This window comes from Colletotrichum scovillei (genome assembly GCF_011075155.1).
Source record: "Colletotrichum scovillei strain TJNH1 chromosome Unknown Contig00012, whole genome shotgun sequence".
Classification (NCBI taxonomy): Eukaryota; Fungi; Ascomycota; class Sordariomycetes; order Glomerellales; family Glomerellaceae; genus Colletotrichum; species Colletotrichum scovillei.
Window position 1 is genome coordinate 800,579 of NW_023336270.1, and position 16,602 is coordinate 817,180.

Consider the following 16,602-nt stretch of genomic DNA (forward strand, 5'->3'; position numbering starts at 1 on the left):
TATATGGATCTAGGATAAATAAACTGGACGACTTGTGTCATTTTGAGTCAAACTCTACGCAACTTGTCATGGGCTAGCTACCGCCCTATTGTGACACACCGACAGCATCCGGCCGGCTCGTCTCCATCAGCCCCATTTCTTCCAAGAACGGCAGTAGAACGAGCTTTTCAGGTACTAGTACTCATCAGTCAGTCAAGCCTCTGACCTAGCGACGATTCCTATGCTCGATTTTATCAACTCTGAGTTGCAATCGGTCGGCCGGGTATCGCAGTCGTTGATGAACGGACCAGCACCCCAGTCTGAGAGACGAAAGCCGTTGCGCCAGTGTACATCGTCGGCCCCGGGATGTTGTACGTCCCAGTAGGCGATTGGGAGATGTCATAGATCAACCCATCCTCCGCCGCTTGATACAAATCCACGGCCGGCGTCCCAGCGGGTCCGTCGCTCCCGCCGCCAGTAACTTCAATGTTGACACACTGAGGATAGTGCTGCGCGCCCTGCCCTGGATACCTAGCAAAATGGAGTGCAATGATCTCATGTCGAAGCACATAGTAACCCGGTTGGATATTGGGCGGGATCTGCACCGCCCAGGTCGCATTATTGCTGATGAGGATGTCGCTGGCCCAAATTCCCCACGCCGTTGCAAAACTCGTGGCATTGGCACTCGGATCAACCAGTCCGACCTTGTCAATCGCAAAAAAGCTCAACTTTGTCTTGTCGATGGACTCGCAGGACCCTCTGGCAATGCCGCAAAACGCAAGGTACGTGATGACGGGGCCGTGATGTGACTCGGGCCAACCTTGCCATTGAAAGTCAATGGTGTCACCAGCAGCAATGGGTGCATGGCCCTGAGCGTTGGTCGCATTGATATGACAGACAATGTCAGGTTTGCCGTAGCTCTCGGTGCTGATCCAACCGTCATTCACAACTGTCGTGCTCCATGCCGCGAGGATGTCGGGGTTCGAGGATCGTGTGTTGAAGCCTTGGTAGGATGCACCGTCGATTACGAAATTCGTCACTCGGCTGTGAGCGGATGCTAGAGAGACAAATACAAACAGGATCGCTAGGGAGGGAAACATGATCAGGTTTATTTTTTTCGATTTCGCTGGGTCTGCGTGGGCGGTGACACCGTTATCTAGCCTACCTCACGAGACAGTTACCTGGAGGTGCAAGGGCAAGTCGAATTGATCATATAAACAAAGCATCGGAGGCATCAGCCTGCACTCGCAAGGAAAAGATTCTCGGGACACATCACTAAGCTCCGCGAAGGCTGGGGAGCAGCAATGGTTCCGGCCATATCGAGATCAAGTTGCTGTAACGACGGGACACGATAGTAGACAAAGGTGCAGAGCCAGAAGTTCGAACGGTGTAGCATCTAACCGGGATATTGCACCATATTAATGAATCTGGTCGATCGCCAAGCTTTCAAGGTTAAGTCAGCGGCGGCTGTCCGGCTGAAGTGTGATCGTGCAAGCTAAACAAAAGTACCTTGGTTTCTAAATAAGAAAATAAAGTAATTTAGTCTGAACCGTGCCCCTTGAATCTCGGAGGATCATGGGAACACGTCCCTTTCGAGATGTCTCCAAGCGCGGGTGGGAGGGGGATCGGCATCCGGCCGGTTTACCCCACACACTGCATTTAACCTTCCGGGTGCGACCCCAATCATCCCAAGGTATCTGCAGATATGCTTTCTTCCGTGCCGTACTTCCTTTTGATAAAGGTGCTTAAATTGGCACAAAAAATTACACCCAACAGACGGCGACAGCAAGATGATGGAACTTGCAAAAAGCAATGGACGATCTGGGAATCGAACCCAGGACCTACCGCATGCTAAGCGGTCATTATACCACTAAACCAATCGCCCAGTGGGTGTTAAAGCTGCAGGTTTTGAGTGATCCCAAGACCTGTAGCCTCAATGCTTCTTACTATCTGAAGAGCCAAGGCGAACAACAAAGTTTTTCCCGTCTGTAACGACTATTTTAAGAGGGTCGTTAATTCCGGCTCTGTTTATTAGTCGCTCTTCTGATGCAAGTTTGACCTAGCCCAAGCTTTTGAAAATAGCTCAGGACCCACGGAGCTTCCTAAAGCACCTACCGTGATCGTCGCTGTAACAAAGCATTACCGCAAGCTGAGACGGACGAGGAGCGTAACTGCTCTGCTACGTTGCATCGATTAAGATGCAGAGCTTGGATGCGGCCAGATTTACTCTGTTGTTAGTATTGGATCAAGTAGGCATGGTCGACGTAAATTGCACTAGCCTTGTGCAAGGCAGTGCAGATTTCATAACTGTTGAGTCCATGGATTGACCCTACACAAATGATGTTAATCCTATCTTCAGAGCACACCATCAGACATGGAAAGCACAGCTGCGTCGCGTGACCAAATTCCCCTTATGGGATATTGCTGTCACCCCGGAATTGTGGCGTCAAGCTGAAATTCTATGCTCAGCGCTACGCATGTAGGTAGTACAGCTGACAGCTAAACGCCTCTGCAATGTGGAGAGAGACATCTTATTCCTGCTTTATGGCGTTGTTTAGGATTTGCTATTCAACTAAACCCGGGTACTCGGAACTGAACGACTCCATGCCAGCTCCTTTGATCCAGTAGAGGTTTTCATTCCAATTTTCGATGTCGAATGTTCAAATCCACAATTCGAGCTAAGATGCCCACCTTGCACCTCTGAGGTTGCTACGATTCCAAGATCCACTTCACGATGTGTCCACAGTGAGGGCTTCAGCCCCCAACCACACGCAACATGAACGTCGCAACCTCGCGATCAACTCAGCGAGAAGCAGTTCTCAATCATGATTGGTCTATTAGTCTAGTTGGTTAGGACGTCGGATTCTGATCCAAAAATCAGTTCCTTCCGTAAGCCCAGGTTCGAATCCTGGATGGACCTTTCTTTTGTCCCTGGTGACGGTGCATTGCGTTGCGCGAACTTTTTGGGTTCCATAAACCTCATGGCATAAATCGGGCATCGAAATTTGAACAATACGATTATTCATGGTCCGAGTCCAGGACAGGGGTAAAACACGGGGAATTGCGCTTGTGGCTTTTGTTTTGTGCCATTCGGGCCGTGGCGTGAGATAGTTCGCGCCAGTTCAAATCGTAGCGCGCTCGAAGGTTGTCTGGGGAAGAAGCAGGTCCCTCCATTGCTCGGCCTACACCGTCTTTCCGGGGAACGGAACCTTGCGCTAAGCTTCTTCTTTGTACGATGGTTTGAGCTCGACAGCTTCCGAAAGGCCCGAATGGGCAGCTTTACGAAGGGCTCCATAGAGCTGAGATACGCTCAAGTGTCTAGCTCAGCCCTAGATGTGGTTGGGGAAGTTGCAAATTGCGGCCCGTATTATTGATCCATGGCAAAGATGGTAAATATGCTATGACCCATGGTGAACATCAAGCCACGGAAGTCAGTGGCATGGTGGTATAAGGAGTCCGGAGTGCTCGAGTGGCAGATCAATCTCGGTGATAAAAGTCTTGGCCAGGTCATTTCGACAGTGATCCCTCGTGCACCTTATCTTTGATGGCACTTTTCTGTTCCTTGCTACTTTTGCCATGGATCCTCGACAAGACTCCAACGAGGATACTGAACAAGCCCTAGGACCAGCTCTCTTCTCTTTCAACTCTTTGACGACCTTATGCGAAGACGAAACCATAAACAAACATGGCAGCGATGCCAAAGGCACGCCCTCAACATCGGAACCTAGACTACAAGAAAGCAGTGACGGAAGCATCTCTACATATTCACCTGTAAGCCTCTGTGGATCGATACACATTAGCTGCCTTGGATTGACGATAATACACTGTTGTAGGTGACTTGGGATGGGCCGGAAGACCCAGAAAATCCCAAGAACTGGGACCGAAGACAGAAATGGACAGTCAGTATCACTCTGGCAAACCCTAAAATATCAAGCACAAGCTCACAGAAATCCTAGACATCTTTGATCATATCATCGTTCGCGTTCTTATCTCCCCTGTCCTCGTCGATAGCCGCCCCAGCTCTAGGACCGATCAGTCACGACCTACACATCACCAATGAGGTGGAGCGGCAATTAGTGCTCTCAATATTTCTCCTCACATACGCACTAGGACCTTTTGTATTGTCTCCTTGCTCGGAGATATGGGGTCGAACCCCAATTGTACGAGTTGGGAATTTGATCTTCATTGTCTCGACTACCCTCTGTGGGTTTGCAGCATCAAAGGAGCAGATCTTGGCCTTTCGCTTCCTTGCTGGTATAGGCGGCAGTGCGACTATAGGGGTGTGTTTCTCTGGTTCGAGAAGGTTTTAAAAAATGCTGACACTTTTGTCAGATGGGCAGTGGCGTATTAGCTGACTGCTGGAAGCCAGAGGAGCGGGGGAAGGGAATTGCATTCATGCAATTCGCCCCCATTTTAGGCCTTGCAGTCGGCCCTATTGGTACGTTGATCACCCAGAAACCACTGAAGTGCATCAAGTGTAAGCCTAATCATTCTTGAATGTACAGCGGGTGGGTATATCTCTCAGTACGCTACCTGGCGGTGGACCTTTTGGTCCATAGTCATCTTGAACTTCACGGTGCAAGTCATCGCCTTCATCTTGCTCAGAGAGACATACGCCCCACGGCTTTTGCACCTGAAGGCCAAGCGACTGCGTAAGCTCTACAACGATGCGGCCATTAAAACAGAGTGGGAAAAGCAGGAGCGCACGCTCGCTGTCATCCTCAAGACTAGCCTATCTCGCCCATGGATAATGCTCGCTACACAACCCATCATACAAAGCCTCGCGCTCTATCAGGCGTTCAATTTTGGACTGCTATATCTCATCATATCTAGCTTTCCGAGACTGTGGGAGCATTACTATGGAATGCACAAAGGGCAAGCGAGCCTGAACTACACCTCTATTGCCGTTGGCGCATTGATCGGCGTTTTGATCTCCGCTCCGACAATGGATATGATTTACCAAAGACTCAAACGAGGTCAAGGTACTGAGAAGGATGGGAAGGGAGTCCCGGAATTTCGCATTCCATTAATGGTCCCTGCTTCTCTTCTTACGCCCTGTGGGATAATCCTCTTCGCCTGGACTGCGCAAAACAAGATGCACTTCATGCTTCCCAACGTAAGAAATACTACCTGATCCCCAACACTATTTGGTCTGCGGACTTACACTATTCATTTGTAGGTGGGCATAGCCATCACTATCGGCAGCAGCATGGTATCATACCAATGCATATCGGCTTACATCGCCGATTGCTATGCTCTTCACACTGCTTCGGCCTCGGCGGCATGTTGCTTCATGAGATCCATGTTTGCATTTGCTTTCCCACTTTTCGTCCCGGCGTTGTTCAGAAATCTTGGATATGGCCTGGGAGGGAGTTTGCTAGCCATCATTGCAGTAGTGATTGGCGTGCCAGCGCCTTTGTTGCTCTGGAAATATGGAGCAAAGCTACGGACTCTCAGTAAATTTGGTGTTGCTGAATAGAACATGACTTCTTCATTCTCAAGATTTATTAGTTCTCCGTAATACCTCGTCAGGCTGATAATCAGATGTTCAAGCACATTAAAGATACACACGTCTAGCTGTCTAGCACAGGGCTTTCAACCCCATTGCCTGAAATACGACTCCAAATGCATGCAATGTAGAAATATGATAAGAGAACTTCCACAACTGCCAATCAGACACTGTTCTGGCGCCAGTCGTTCCCGCCATTCATTGCCCTGAAATCGATGCTACGTGTATCTCGTAATTGTAGTTGGTTCAGTGTGAATATTGGCAGCGATTTCTGGTTTTCTCACAACCCAATCAGCAGGCGGTTCCGTCATATGTCTGCCCTGGCCATTATAGTCAGATGCATGAGATTGCAGGATTCTATTCTTCGTTTCCTTCTCCACGGCGTGCTTCCAATCCTTTCCCAGCCTTTGATCGTACACAGCCCAGAGACGAGGCAGGTATTGAACATCCTGAATGCAGTAGCGAAGGATGTCCGTAGATAAAGGTCGCTGGTTGAAGACAGCATAACTTCCGCCCGACTGTGGGTTGAATAGGTTGTGTCCCAACACTTTGACAGCTCTCCAGGCGAAGATTTCTTCGGGCGTCATTGGCGCATTTCTCTCTATGCATTTTGACAATCCGCTGAGAAATCCTGCCTTGTTGTGACGTGAGGCGAACTCCATGAGCTGAAGATCTTGTATCCCATCCAGATTGATTCTGAAGTGGTGGAAAAGAGCATCTGAGTCGTTTCTAACATCAAAGAAGACCTTCTTTGTGTTGGGGTCCTCTAAGAACCCCTTGATTGTTTTGCCTGATCTCTCTCCCGGGGTCAAGAAAGCTTTGTCACCGAGAGCGTGGATATCGAGGAGGTACGTGTGTTGTTTCGGAGCCACATACAGCTGGAGGATGGATATGATGCCATGCCTACTGAGGTTGTCGCCTTCGAGATCAACATAATGCAATGGAACCGTGTCGTTGGGCAGTCCGCTGACATAGTCGATCAAGGTAGAAATGCCTTTTGGCGTATTGACGAGATCGTATGCGAGTGGTGTCAATGAATTGCTATCAGAAGACGATGCAGAGCCAAGACTCGAGCCGACTGGCTTAATCTCATTCGTTGTTGATGCAACCATCGTATGGTTATGCTGCTTTTTCGTTCGGGCCGCTGGAGTTGGATTGTGAAGTTGGTCTTGGAAGCTGTGGTCCGAGTAGAATTGTGATATGACTTTGCGCCTGGTCTGGCTTTCTGATGGGCGTCCTGAAATGGTCGACGTCACTACCACGAGAATTTTGAGATTTCCAAATGCGTGAAAATAGCACCTGCTAGGCGTAAACACTAAAGTGGTCTAGTCCTCAACAACCGTTACGCGCGGACCCGTCCCTTTTCCCCGTTAATGCGTGGCTTAGTTCCAACGAATTTGCACGGAGCTTGGCCCCGATAACAACTCCTCATCACCTCTCTCAATTCTTTGTCAATTCAACGGCATGGCTTCAGATTGTGGTCCATTTCAAATGAGTCAGAGATTAATAGAAAGTATAAGATCAAGATGTCTTCTGTGAACCAACCATGAAAATCAGGACACTCTGCCTCATTTATATCCCTGTGACAACTTCGAACCCTGATGGAAGAATTCACCGTTGATGCTAAGATAGATACCTGATGGTGTCGGATACGCAAGTCCGAAACTAAGCCAGCCTTTGGGATCAGACCATAATATTACAAAGGCTCTCAAGTTTGAAAAGTCTGAGTACTGGAATACATTTGACTGTTCTCAGTATATATTTATTTATTGCTCGTCGTCTACTCGGGTGGCGCATCGTAAACGATAGCCTGGGTGGTGAGTTCGGAACCAATAGGAGTGATGTGAAGTCTGGATGCATTTCATCACCCATCACCAATCATCGGGTGTTGGCATATCATTTCCCCGCTTGGAGTATGCATGTCAGACAGTTGCCTACAGCCCGATTCAGAATTGCCGAAGGTTGCATGCTCAAACATCTAAATACGGCTTCTTGATCCTCCATCCATCAAATGGAGGTTGGATTTCTGCTCCAATCCCATCCTGCTAGCATGGTGTCGACCACTGAGGAAGCTGCGGCCGGAGCTGGTAACCAATCAGATTTTACTCTTCATATTTTCCCCTTTTCTCTGTACTCCATCATGACTAGACTCACGTATGCATTTGGACACAGGGGTTCTGGGAAGCTGGAGTTGGACATGCAACTCGCGCTGGTCAATCTACACCGAAATGAGAATCTCTCTGCAGACTATCTTTTGACAGTCAATTCGAAGGGCCAAGTAAGGAACCCATCGCTTTCTCAGCCTGATTAGCTCTAGCTTTTCTTTGCAACACCAACAGAAGCAAATCTTCTGACAATAATAACTACAATAAGGTTCCAACTCTGACAGGGGAAAGTCTTGACAGACCATTGACATGTTCTTTGAAAATCTCATACTGGCTGTGCCAATGGTATCCCCATCTCTTGCCGCGAGAACACGAAGCGCAAATCAGATCGCATTTGGCCAAGATACACGACATCCAAGCCCTTTCACTCTCTGTACCTGATAAGAAAGCACGCGGGTACGGAGTTCCCAATATTGCTGCCGAGCAACTGAGCTCAGTCGGTGAAATCCCCGAGGACTACCGGAGTGCATTGCAGTTCAAAGCCGAGTTGTAAGTTCGCACAATCAATCTGCAGCACTGGCAGGTGTGATCAGAAAGCTAACGAACAGTGCAGCCACAAGAAACACATGGAGAGCGCGCTAGAAGCCGAGCAAGTAGTCTTGGCAGAGTCTAAAGTATTGGAGGTCTTTGGTGAGATTAGCGACACTCATCACGAGGGAGACATATGGCTTTTCGGGCAAGCTGTTGGCCCGACTATCCTAGATGGTCACTTAGTCCCGCTAATTACCCGTCTTCAAGATTGCGGGAGGCAAGATCTGGTACCCGGGATCTTGGCCGCGTACGCAGGTCGAGTCAGATCGACGGATGCATGGAGAGAAGCGACGCATGGGAGACCAACCATGTGGGATGTTTCTATGGGCCATGTAGCTGATATGGAGCTATAGAGATTTTAGTAGCAGATTTCATAGTCTTCATTCAGTTGGATCGTATTGCCACCTCCCATTTCTGAAAGACTGTCACACAGCCGTTCACATTTCCCCTCAATTATCACGACAAAGGTAAGCAGTGCCCCTCCAACGAAAACAAGATCCAAACCCCCATGCCTGCATCCACTCAACAAGTCAGGAACAAATCTGCGTGTTCCCATCAAATGATCCAATCAATTAGCACAATGACCTTCCCGATGAGCTAGAGCAAGCTGCGGCTACACCCGTCATCAATGCTTCGACGATGACCGTCACACCAAGACAATTTTCTTTTGAATCGTTGCCTAAACGTTTGCAGCCTGTTTGTGAACACGGTTAGGCCCAAATTGGGTTAGACAATCAGCTACACCGCGTCCTAGGCGGGGCTCTCAATCCTACCCCATGCTGACGGCAGGGATTGTTTGGGAATCTCACGCTCACATTGGTGGGTTCGGTTTCGCCCTGGGGTATCCCACAATTTGTCTTCCGAGGTTGGTGGGCACAGATATTATCTCGGGCTGTCTCCGCTCGCATTCCTGCACCTCGCCCTCGGACTCCCAAAGTTCTTTCTCATCAGGCTGCCCGCTCACCGAGGGCGTCCAACGGTCATTTGCCCCTGACCGGCACGCGCACCACGTCAGTGGCTGGTTCGGACTTGAGACCAACAGACTGACAACAAGGCTGGCTCGAGCCTTTACGGATATTCGTACTGGTTGTCTTGTGTTTTTAGCGGAACTATGGCTCGGAAAGGTAGCCGAAAGGTTAGGACGGGATGTTTAACCTGCAAGTAAGTTCCATCTATTGCCGTCCGATTGGATCGCGGGAGACGAGTCCGAGAGTAAGGTTTTCAAGATGAGTTGGCGCGTCGTCTAACGCTCGCTAGAGTACGTAAAATCAAGTGCGACGAGAGCAGACCATCCTGCAAGCGCTGTACCGCGACTGGCCGCAAATGCGATGGTTACCCACACGTCGCCGACTTGACAGATGTCTCATCCAGCTCCCCGGGTTCGGGTCCGTCTGTGGTCCTGACGGTCCAGCCAAGTCGCGCCTCTCCGGGAGTCAGTTCCCCAAGCGACAACCGCGCTCTGCAATACTTTGCTGAAGCCGTGGGGCCGCTCCTCTCAGGGGCCGTGGATCCTTACTTCTGGACGCACATAGTCATGCAGTTCAGCACATTTGAACCGGCGGTAACGCACTCCATCCTAGCCATCAGCGACCTCTACGAGCAGTTCCACACCGGAACTGACGAGATCGTTGCCCCGCGGGATTACAGCTTTGCTGTGCGCCACTACAATGCGGCCATGAGAGAGCTGATTGGCATGAAGACGCAGGACAAGCACCCCACGGTCCTGCTTGTCTGCCTTCTGTTCATCTGCATCGAATTCCTGCAGTCTGGGCGCGAAGCCGCTATTAAGCACTGCAAGCATGGGGTCGCGCTCCTTCGAAATACCCACAGCGAGTTCCCCTGGACCAAGGAGCATCTTCTCCCGCTTTTCCGACGCCTCACAGAGTACTCATTCTTCTTCAGCGGCGAAAAGGCTGACTTCCCGGACCTGAGTGGACTGGAACATCCTATGCCCCCAAGCTTTTCCTCGTTCCAAGACGCCCAGTTGATGATTGATGATCTCTACTGCCAAACCCTACAGCTCATGAAGCAAGGATATCCTTTTCGTTCCCTGTCACCAACGGGAAATGGCGTTCCTCCGAAATTACTAGCGCGGCAAGAATACGTCAATAGTATGCTTGACCGGTGGAGCATTCTCTTCGCCCAGCTGAACAACCAAAGCAAATACACGTCCTCGCCCACAACTAAGGCTTTCGAGGAAAAGCCAGACTACGTACCGAATATGCTGCGCGGTTTCCTCTCCACTCGATACGAGTGCTGCCGTATTTGGCTGAATATGGCGTTTACTAATAATTTGACTGGTTATGACAAGTACGTGCCAAATTACAGCCAACTAGCGAAAAATCTCGCCGAAATGGTCGTTCAAATATCAGAACACTCGAAGATGGAAGGCGTCCATGCCAAAACGTCCAAGTTCATGTTCGAAACGGGGTACACACCAATGTTGTTCTTTTTTACGACGACATGTCGTCATCTGGAGACGCGGCTGGAATTACTTCGGCTGATGCCCATCCTCGGGCTCCCGCGAGAGAATCTGTGGGAAATGGCGACGCTAGTTGCCGTGGCGCGAAGGGTCATTGAGCTGGAACACGGCATTTCACTGGACCCTGCCGGACGACCTACGGTCCCAGTCTCACCCTCCGCGCCTCTGCCGCCAAACGAAAAGAGAGTGGCGGATATCTGGACGGAGCCCAAGACTGAAGAAAGAAATATGAACGGGCACATTGTGCGTGGAAGAGTGGTTGGGTTCTTCAGACGTGATAAGCCTGACGGTGGCACATCTCTCCATACAGAGTTTGTGGAAGTAAGGAATGTCAAGGAGGAGTTGGGCGAGGGGATTGCAACTGTAGTTGTTCCATAGTAGTTTGCATCCTAAGCTTTATGTTGGGATGGAAATATGATGGCCGTCAATTCCTACCAATCTTCATGGGACGGCGTGGATCTCGTCTCTCATCCCCGTCAAATAATACGTCACTAAACAATATGACGTCGATTTCTTTCATGCTCAATGTCAGGAAGAAATTCTTAACGAAACGATAGAAGCCATAGCTGTCACAATCACCGAGACTGTTAGAACCCACTGTGTTTCTGATGTCACTAGTAAGGCATTCAAGCATATGGGGTTCCGGCCCATGCAACATACGTACTTGGCGTTCAATACACGTGCTTACGTACGGGCAACGTACCTCATTGAACGCAAATACCATCTTCATGATCTCTTTGTTCCACGCAGGGCTGAATGGCGTCAGTACATAAATACCCGTACTTATGCAGAGGAGTAGCGACCTTTGTGTCAGTCCTACCTCATACCCACTGCCTCCTCAGATAAAAAAGATCCCATGTTAGAGAAACCTGAGGGACGTACCCTGAGGCCCTTCGGGCCTCGCTTGGCAATTACGCGATGCAGGGGGTCGAACGCTTTCTGACTCAGTGTGGTTTCAAGCATTTGATGTTTGCAAAGTCTTTCATAGTCAGTGCAGCAAAGTAGATGCTCCTTGCCGAGTCTCAACTTCCTTTTTTCAGCCGGCTGGAAGACTTCGAAGCGAGAATAGACGCCAATAGTAAGTAGGCACGAGTACACGTAAAAGTGGCTCCGCCGCTTGGCGCATATCAATGTCTTAGAGTTGCAGATGTAGCCGCCGAGCGGCTGAGGGGCTGCAACTCACCGAGACTCATAAAACGAAGCAAATCCAAGCTTGTAAAATTGGAGCGACTCGCATCAACTCATCCTTAGGCTGCTTGTTCAGTTGGCGGATGATACACGCTGCCTCCGATACATGCGGTTTTCAAGTCATGTACCTACACGAGCAAGTCTTGCGCAAAGCCCGAGAACTCGAGTCAATTGTGACAATATGTCACGCATCCTACGCCTATTTGGTCAAAAGCGTGGCAATGAGCCTAGCATTAACTCAACTGATCTATGGGCGGAGGCCTTTGAGCTCCTCAAGAAACGCGAGAATGATGTGGCCACTGCCTATGCAGTGTACTTGTCAGCTGTGAAAGAAGACGCTGACGTGAATGATTTGCTGTGTTCAAATTTCGCTCAGTCGATCGTCAAACAATTGCAAGCACAACGAAAAGATTCGAAGTGGGCTACGTCTCTCCAAAGCAAGAGCACAAAGATGAAGGAAAAGGTGGAAGAACTTGCCAGGATATTGTTCTGGTCGGAGACTATTGTTGACGTGGCCGTCTCAGACCATCCCTTCACAGCTCTGGCCTGGTCAAACATCTTCATCCTCTTGGTATCAATCGTCTAGTCGGGCCCCCCAAAATGATTCTGAATCTAACAATTGTATAGATTCTCGAATGCGACAGAGATGAACAAGAGGATATATTTGAGGGAGTGGCCTCGATCATGCAGCTGCAACGATACTGGCAAATCTGGGAAGATTATACGGCGCAATCCAGGTCCAAACCAAGTACGACTCATCTTACCGTCGTGATCGATCTCTATTCTCAAATCGCGGAGTATCATGCTCGATCTATCCTCTTTCTCTCTTGTTCAGTCCAGGCGAAGACCAATATTCCTGAGCAGTTGAAGGTCAAGCTTAAGGAAATTAATGAGCTACATGACAGGTGCAACAGTTTCATGAGCGCGACACAACAAAATAGGATACGCCAGAAATCCAAAGATCAGTGGAAAGAAATATGCGACCGACGAAGCATCAAGGAAGCGGTTTCTTCTTTATTCAAAGAGATCGAACATAGGGCAGCATCAGGGTCGAATGACAAGAAAGAGCTCAGCGCTCCAGAAGACATCTCAGTTCGGCTTTGGAATAAAGCATATGACTCGATTAAGAGCAGCGATGAGAAACTTGTCCTGGAGTTCGAAGAGGTCTTGGTATTGCAAATGATCGATGGTCAGTATTCAGAATTTCAGTGCATCATGTCAATCCATTTTTGTCGCACAAATTGTTGATTGCATACTTACGGTACAAAATACTAGGGTTTGATGTCATCAGGCAGCCCAGCAATGGATATCAGCCAGAAAGGGACATTTTCAAAAATGAAAACGGGAAGGCGCGTCTCAGATTAATGAGACAAGTGGTGGAAGCATCTTTCGAAAAGGCTCAGAAACATGAAGGAGTCAGGAACGGCGTACTGAGCGTCGCAAACTTTGTGGTGGATCTACAGACGCTCATGGGCGCCGTTCTGTCGACTCAGCCAGCTGTTGCTATGGCTTGGGCTGGTATTTCTGCCATTATCCCGGTTAGATCTTCCCGCACTTGCAGTACAAGAAGGCATGATGAAAAACTTAAGCTAACAGATGAGCCAGCTTCTCACACGGCCTATTCTCCAGCATGAAGCAATGCTCGAAGGCCTCGGTCATGTGGTTTCCAGCATGTCCTGGTATATGGATCTCTCGCGCCATGTCATTGATGACCAATGGCAGAGAACTTCACAGCTGTCCACACTGAAGTTAAATCTCGAGGAGAGGATTGTACAGGTATACAAGGAGATGCTCCGATACCAAATGGAAAGTGCCGCCTTTTGCTTTGAGAAGCATAAGATGTTACAGGGGGTTCGGACATCCCTGGGTTCCAACGATTGGATCAATCGGACAATGAAGTTGAAAGAATTGGAAACGGGGCTGAAGGAAGATGTATCGCTATATTCAAGTCGGCAAGGAAACGACATTATGGGAAACATCTCTCACAGACTGACACTGCAATTTGGTCACACGAATCAGGGAGAAATGGCCACTCTCCTTGGTCATTTCAAGACAACACCCTATGAGCAGTACATGGAGAAGAACCCGATCCGGGCCCCGGAAACATGCGAGTGGCTTCGACGCAACGATCATTTCAATCGATGGAAACAACAAGCCAGCGGTCTACTAGTCATTGCAGCAGATGCTGGCTGTGGGAAGTCAGTCCTTACAAGGCATCTGATCCAGGATGTGCTTCCCTACGGCAACCCACATGCACCGACAACCGTGGCCTACTTCTTCTTCAAGGATGGCCCTAAGCAGAGTTGTCTCAAAAATGCCTTGTCCGCCATGATTCACCAGATGCTTTACCAACACCCTGATATTGCCGACTACTGCAGGGAGGAAATACAGGCTCAGGGGCCTGCTCTCTGGTCTGAAATCGCCCCGCTCTGGGCGATTTTCAAGAGAGCACTCAACTCTCCGGTCTCAAGACAAGTCATTTGCGTTCTCGATGGGCTGAGTGAGTGTGAAAGCTCCGGACGGCATGCATTGATCCTGCTTTTGAAGGGGCTTTGGACTGTTCGAGATTCGAAACCCCCTCCGGTCAAATTTCTCATTACCTCGAGGAGAATCCCAGCCATCCTGGAGGAGATGCAGAGGATTGATTCTTCATCAATCATCGATATCCGCCGCGACTTCACTCTTGACGATGAGCTCGATTTCACTGGGGTTGATCTATGGCAAGAAATAGAGCTAGCCAAGCGTCATCGTCTCAGTAAACTCACGATCGAGAAAGCACTGGGCCATAGAACGCTGGATTTCATTGTGAACTCCCTTAAGGTTCTGGAACCCCGACCCCACTTAGCGCCAAGAACCTATCTCTGGATGAGTGCAATATTCGACGCCTTGGATGAGAATTTCGAGGATACTCCAGAACAGTGGGCAGAGCTCGCGCAACATTGCCCGGGTTCTCTTTTCGATGCGTACGAGAAAATGCTCGGGCGCGTTTCTGATGGACAAATTGTACCCATCAAGAGGTTATTCCACTTAATGATAGCGGCCGCGGAGCCACTGACATTACAAGAAATGAATGTAGCCCTGAACGTTCCGGCACGTGAGGCTGCATACTCGGAGAGGGACTTGGATCTTCCATCCGTTGAGCTTCCGGAGATGGATGTCAAGTACATGCGGATTCTTTGTCACCGAGTTCCGCGGCAAAGTCGTTTTCTTGCATCAGGCAGCCGAGGAGTTTTTGCTACGAGGTTCCGATGAGGTTGTGGAAGATGACTCTGTATGGAAAGGCTCTATCGATATGCAAGAAGCTCATCGACTGATGTCCGAGAGTTGTATTGCCTACTTATCTCTCGGAGTTTTGACTACCCAAAAGTTCACGGCGTTGACCGCAGTGTTCAACAAGAGTTTGGCACAGGCACAAAACAAGCTGTCAGATGGGAGCCTTCCCCCGGATCAGTTCCTGGGTCAGGCTTACAGTGCATGCCATGAGTTCACGGCGGACTTTGATTTAACAAGCTTCTCCGTCTATGCACTCCAGCATTGGTTGACTCATTTCAACTACGCACAAGAGTTCGTCAATGGTGTCTTCGTACGGGACATAGATTCGACTTTTGACGCGGCATACTTTGGTCTCTTCGACGTTGCCGTGCCCATCACAGCTCCCGTCCTAGTAATGGCCGCTCAAACGGTCGAGGAAGATTGCGGCTATCAATTGACTGAGTTCGACAAGACGTCTGGCATGGTAAGATGTCACAACTCTGTTAATCTGGTTTCCCTGGCTTCAGTATTTGGTCATCATCGTCTTTTGGACAGGCTCCTAAAGAGAGGAGTTCCCGGCAATGAAATGTCTCCTGGAATTGAAACCAACCCTCTCGCTTCAGAATCGCCAGTTGTCAGACCACCGAGCCTCAAATACCAACCTGTATTCTTCGTAGCTGCGGCTGGGCATTGGAATAGTCTACCGTTCATCTTGTCGGAGATTGACTACAAAGGTGCTGTGGATCAGGTTCTACGTACACCGCTGCACCAGGCGGCGAGACTTGGGAGGTACAAGTGTTTGATATGTTTGGCGGATAAGTTTGATCTTGATCAACGAGACATTCACGGACAGACTGCACTTGATTATCTGATCCGTCGCATCGACGGAATCGAAGACTTGGACGCCGCAAGAAATGCATTGCGAGTGTTGATCCAAGTTAAGGGGGAGGGAACTGCAAACGCAGATACTGCCAACGCAATTACTGCCAATGGTCAAAGGCGGCATGAGATCTCACTTCTGGCCCTTGCGGCCAAGTCTCCCAACGAAACCTTTCTTGAAAGGCGTTATTCTTTGGGTTCAGTTGATGGACCCGAAAGGGCACAAGATATCAGAAGTTCCCGGCTTTTTCAGGCTGCCTTCGAGGGGTCCCTGATCAAGTTATTAGTGGATAACGGCGAAGACCCTGATCACCCAGAGCCAGAAGCTGATGGGTTCTATCCTCTTCATTTTGCAGCGAAGGGTCATTTCTGGAATACGCTATTTCTTCTCCGGGCAGGAGCTTCAGTGTCGCCGGTTGATGCGATGAGGCGGACGCCATTGCACCTAGCCTGCACTCTGTTTTCATCCGCTAGCTTTCCTCTTATATCAGTGCTTCTGGAGCACGGGGCTTCGCCAAATGATGCAGATATTTTCGGTCTAACACCGTTTATTTTTGCGGTTACTTATCCTCAATATTATGTGGGGGAAGCGATGGTAAAGCTGATGCTTGCACATG

The 16,602-nt window shown here is 49.4% G+C and overlaps 5 protein-coding genes across 5 annotated transcripts; 3 read left to right on the forward strand and 2 right to left on the reverse strand.

The window, feature by feature from the left end:
- Nucleotides 1-233: 233 nt before the first annotated feature.
- HER10_EVM0011931 (glycosyl hydrolase family 61) lies at nt 234-1,079 on the reverse strand (the record flags this gene model as incomplete). Its single annotated transcript, XM_035481341.1, has 1 exon — nt 234-1,079. The coding sequence occupies one exon, from the start codon at nt 1,077-1,079 to the stop codon at nt 234-236; it is 846 nt and encodes a 281-aa protein (XP_035326360.1).
- Nucleotides 1,080-3,555: 2,476 nt separating this feature from the next.
- On the forward strand, nt 3,556-5,458 carry HER10_EVM0010117 (major facilitator superfamily transporter; the record flags this gene model as incomplete). The annotated part of the gene is made up of 6 exons (XM_035479586.1): nt 3,556-3,750; nt 3,813-3,878; nt 3,936-4,259; nt 4,312-4,417; nt 4,485-5,095; nt 5,159-5,458. The coding sequence occupies 6 exons, from the start codon at nt 3,556-3,558 to the stop codon at nt 5,456-5,458; spliced, it is 1,602 nt and encodes a 533-aa protein (XP_035326315.1).
- Nucleotides 5,459-5,706: 248 nt separating this feature from the next.
- On the reverse strand, nt 5,707-6,600 carry HER10_EVM0011386 (3'-5' exonuclease; the record flags this gene model as incomplete). The annotated part of the gene is made up of 1 exon (XM_035480819.1): nt 5,707-6,600. One exon carries the CDS (start codon nt 6,598-6,600, stop codon nt 5,707-5,709), a length of 894 nt encoding a protein of 297 aa, XP_035326346.1.
- A 2,508-nt stretch (nt 6,601-9,108) lies between these two features.
- On the forward strand, nt 9,109-11,044 carry HER10_EVM0011748 (uncharacterized protein; the record flags this gene model as incomplete). Its single annotated transcript, XM_035481171.1, has 2 exons — nt 9,109-9,345; nt 9,442-11,044. The coding sequence occupies exons 1-2, from the start codon at nt 9,296-9,298 to the stop codon at nt 11,042-11,044; spliced, it is 1,653 nt and encodes a 550-aa protein (XP_035326356.1). The 5' UTR covers nt 9,109-9,295.
- Nucleotides 11,045-11,960: 916 nt separating this feature from the next.
- On the forward strand, nt 11,961-15,106 carry HER10_EVM0008718 (uncharacterized protein; the record flags this gene model as incomplete). Its single annotated transcript, XM_035478228.1, has 6 exons — nt 11,961-12,425; nt 12,482-12,602; nt 12,690-13,043; nt 13,130-13,392; nt 13,460-13,786; nt 13,874-15,106. The coding sequence occupies 6 exons, from the start codon at nt 11,961-11,963 to the stop codon at nt 15,104-15,106; spliced, it is 2,763 nt and encodes a 920-aa protein (XP_035326275.1).
- Nucleotides 15,107-16,602: the final 1,496 nt, after the last annotated feature.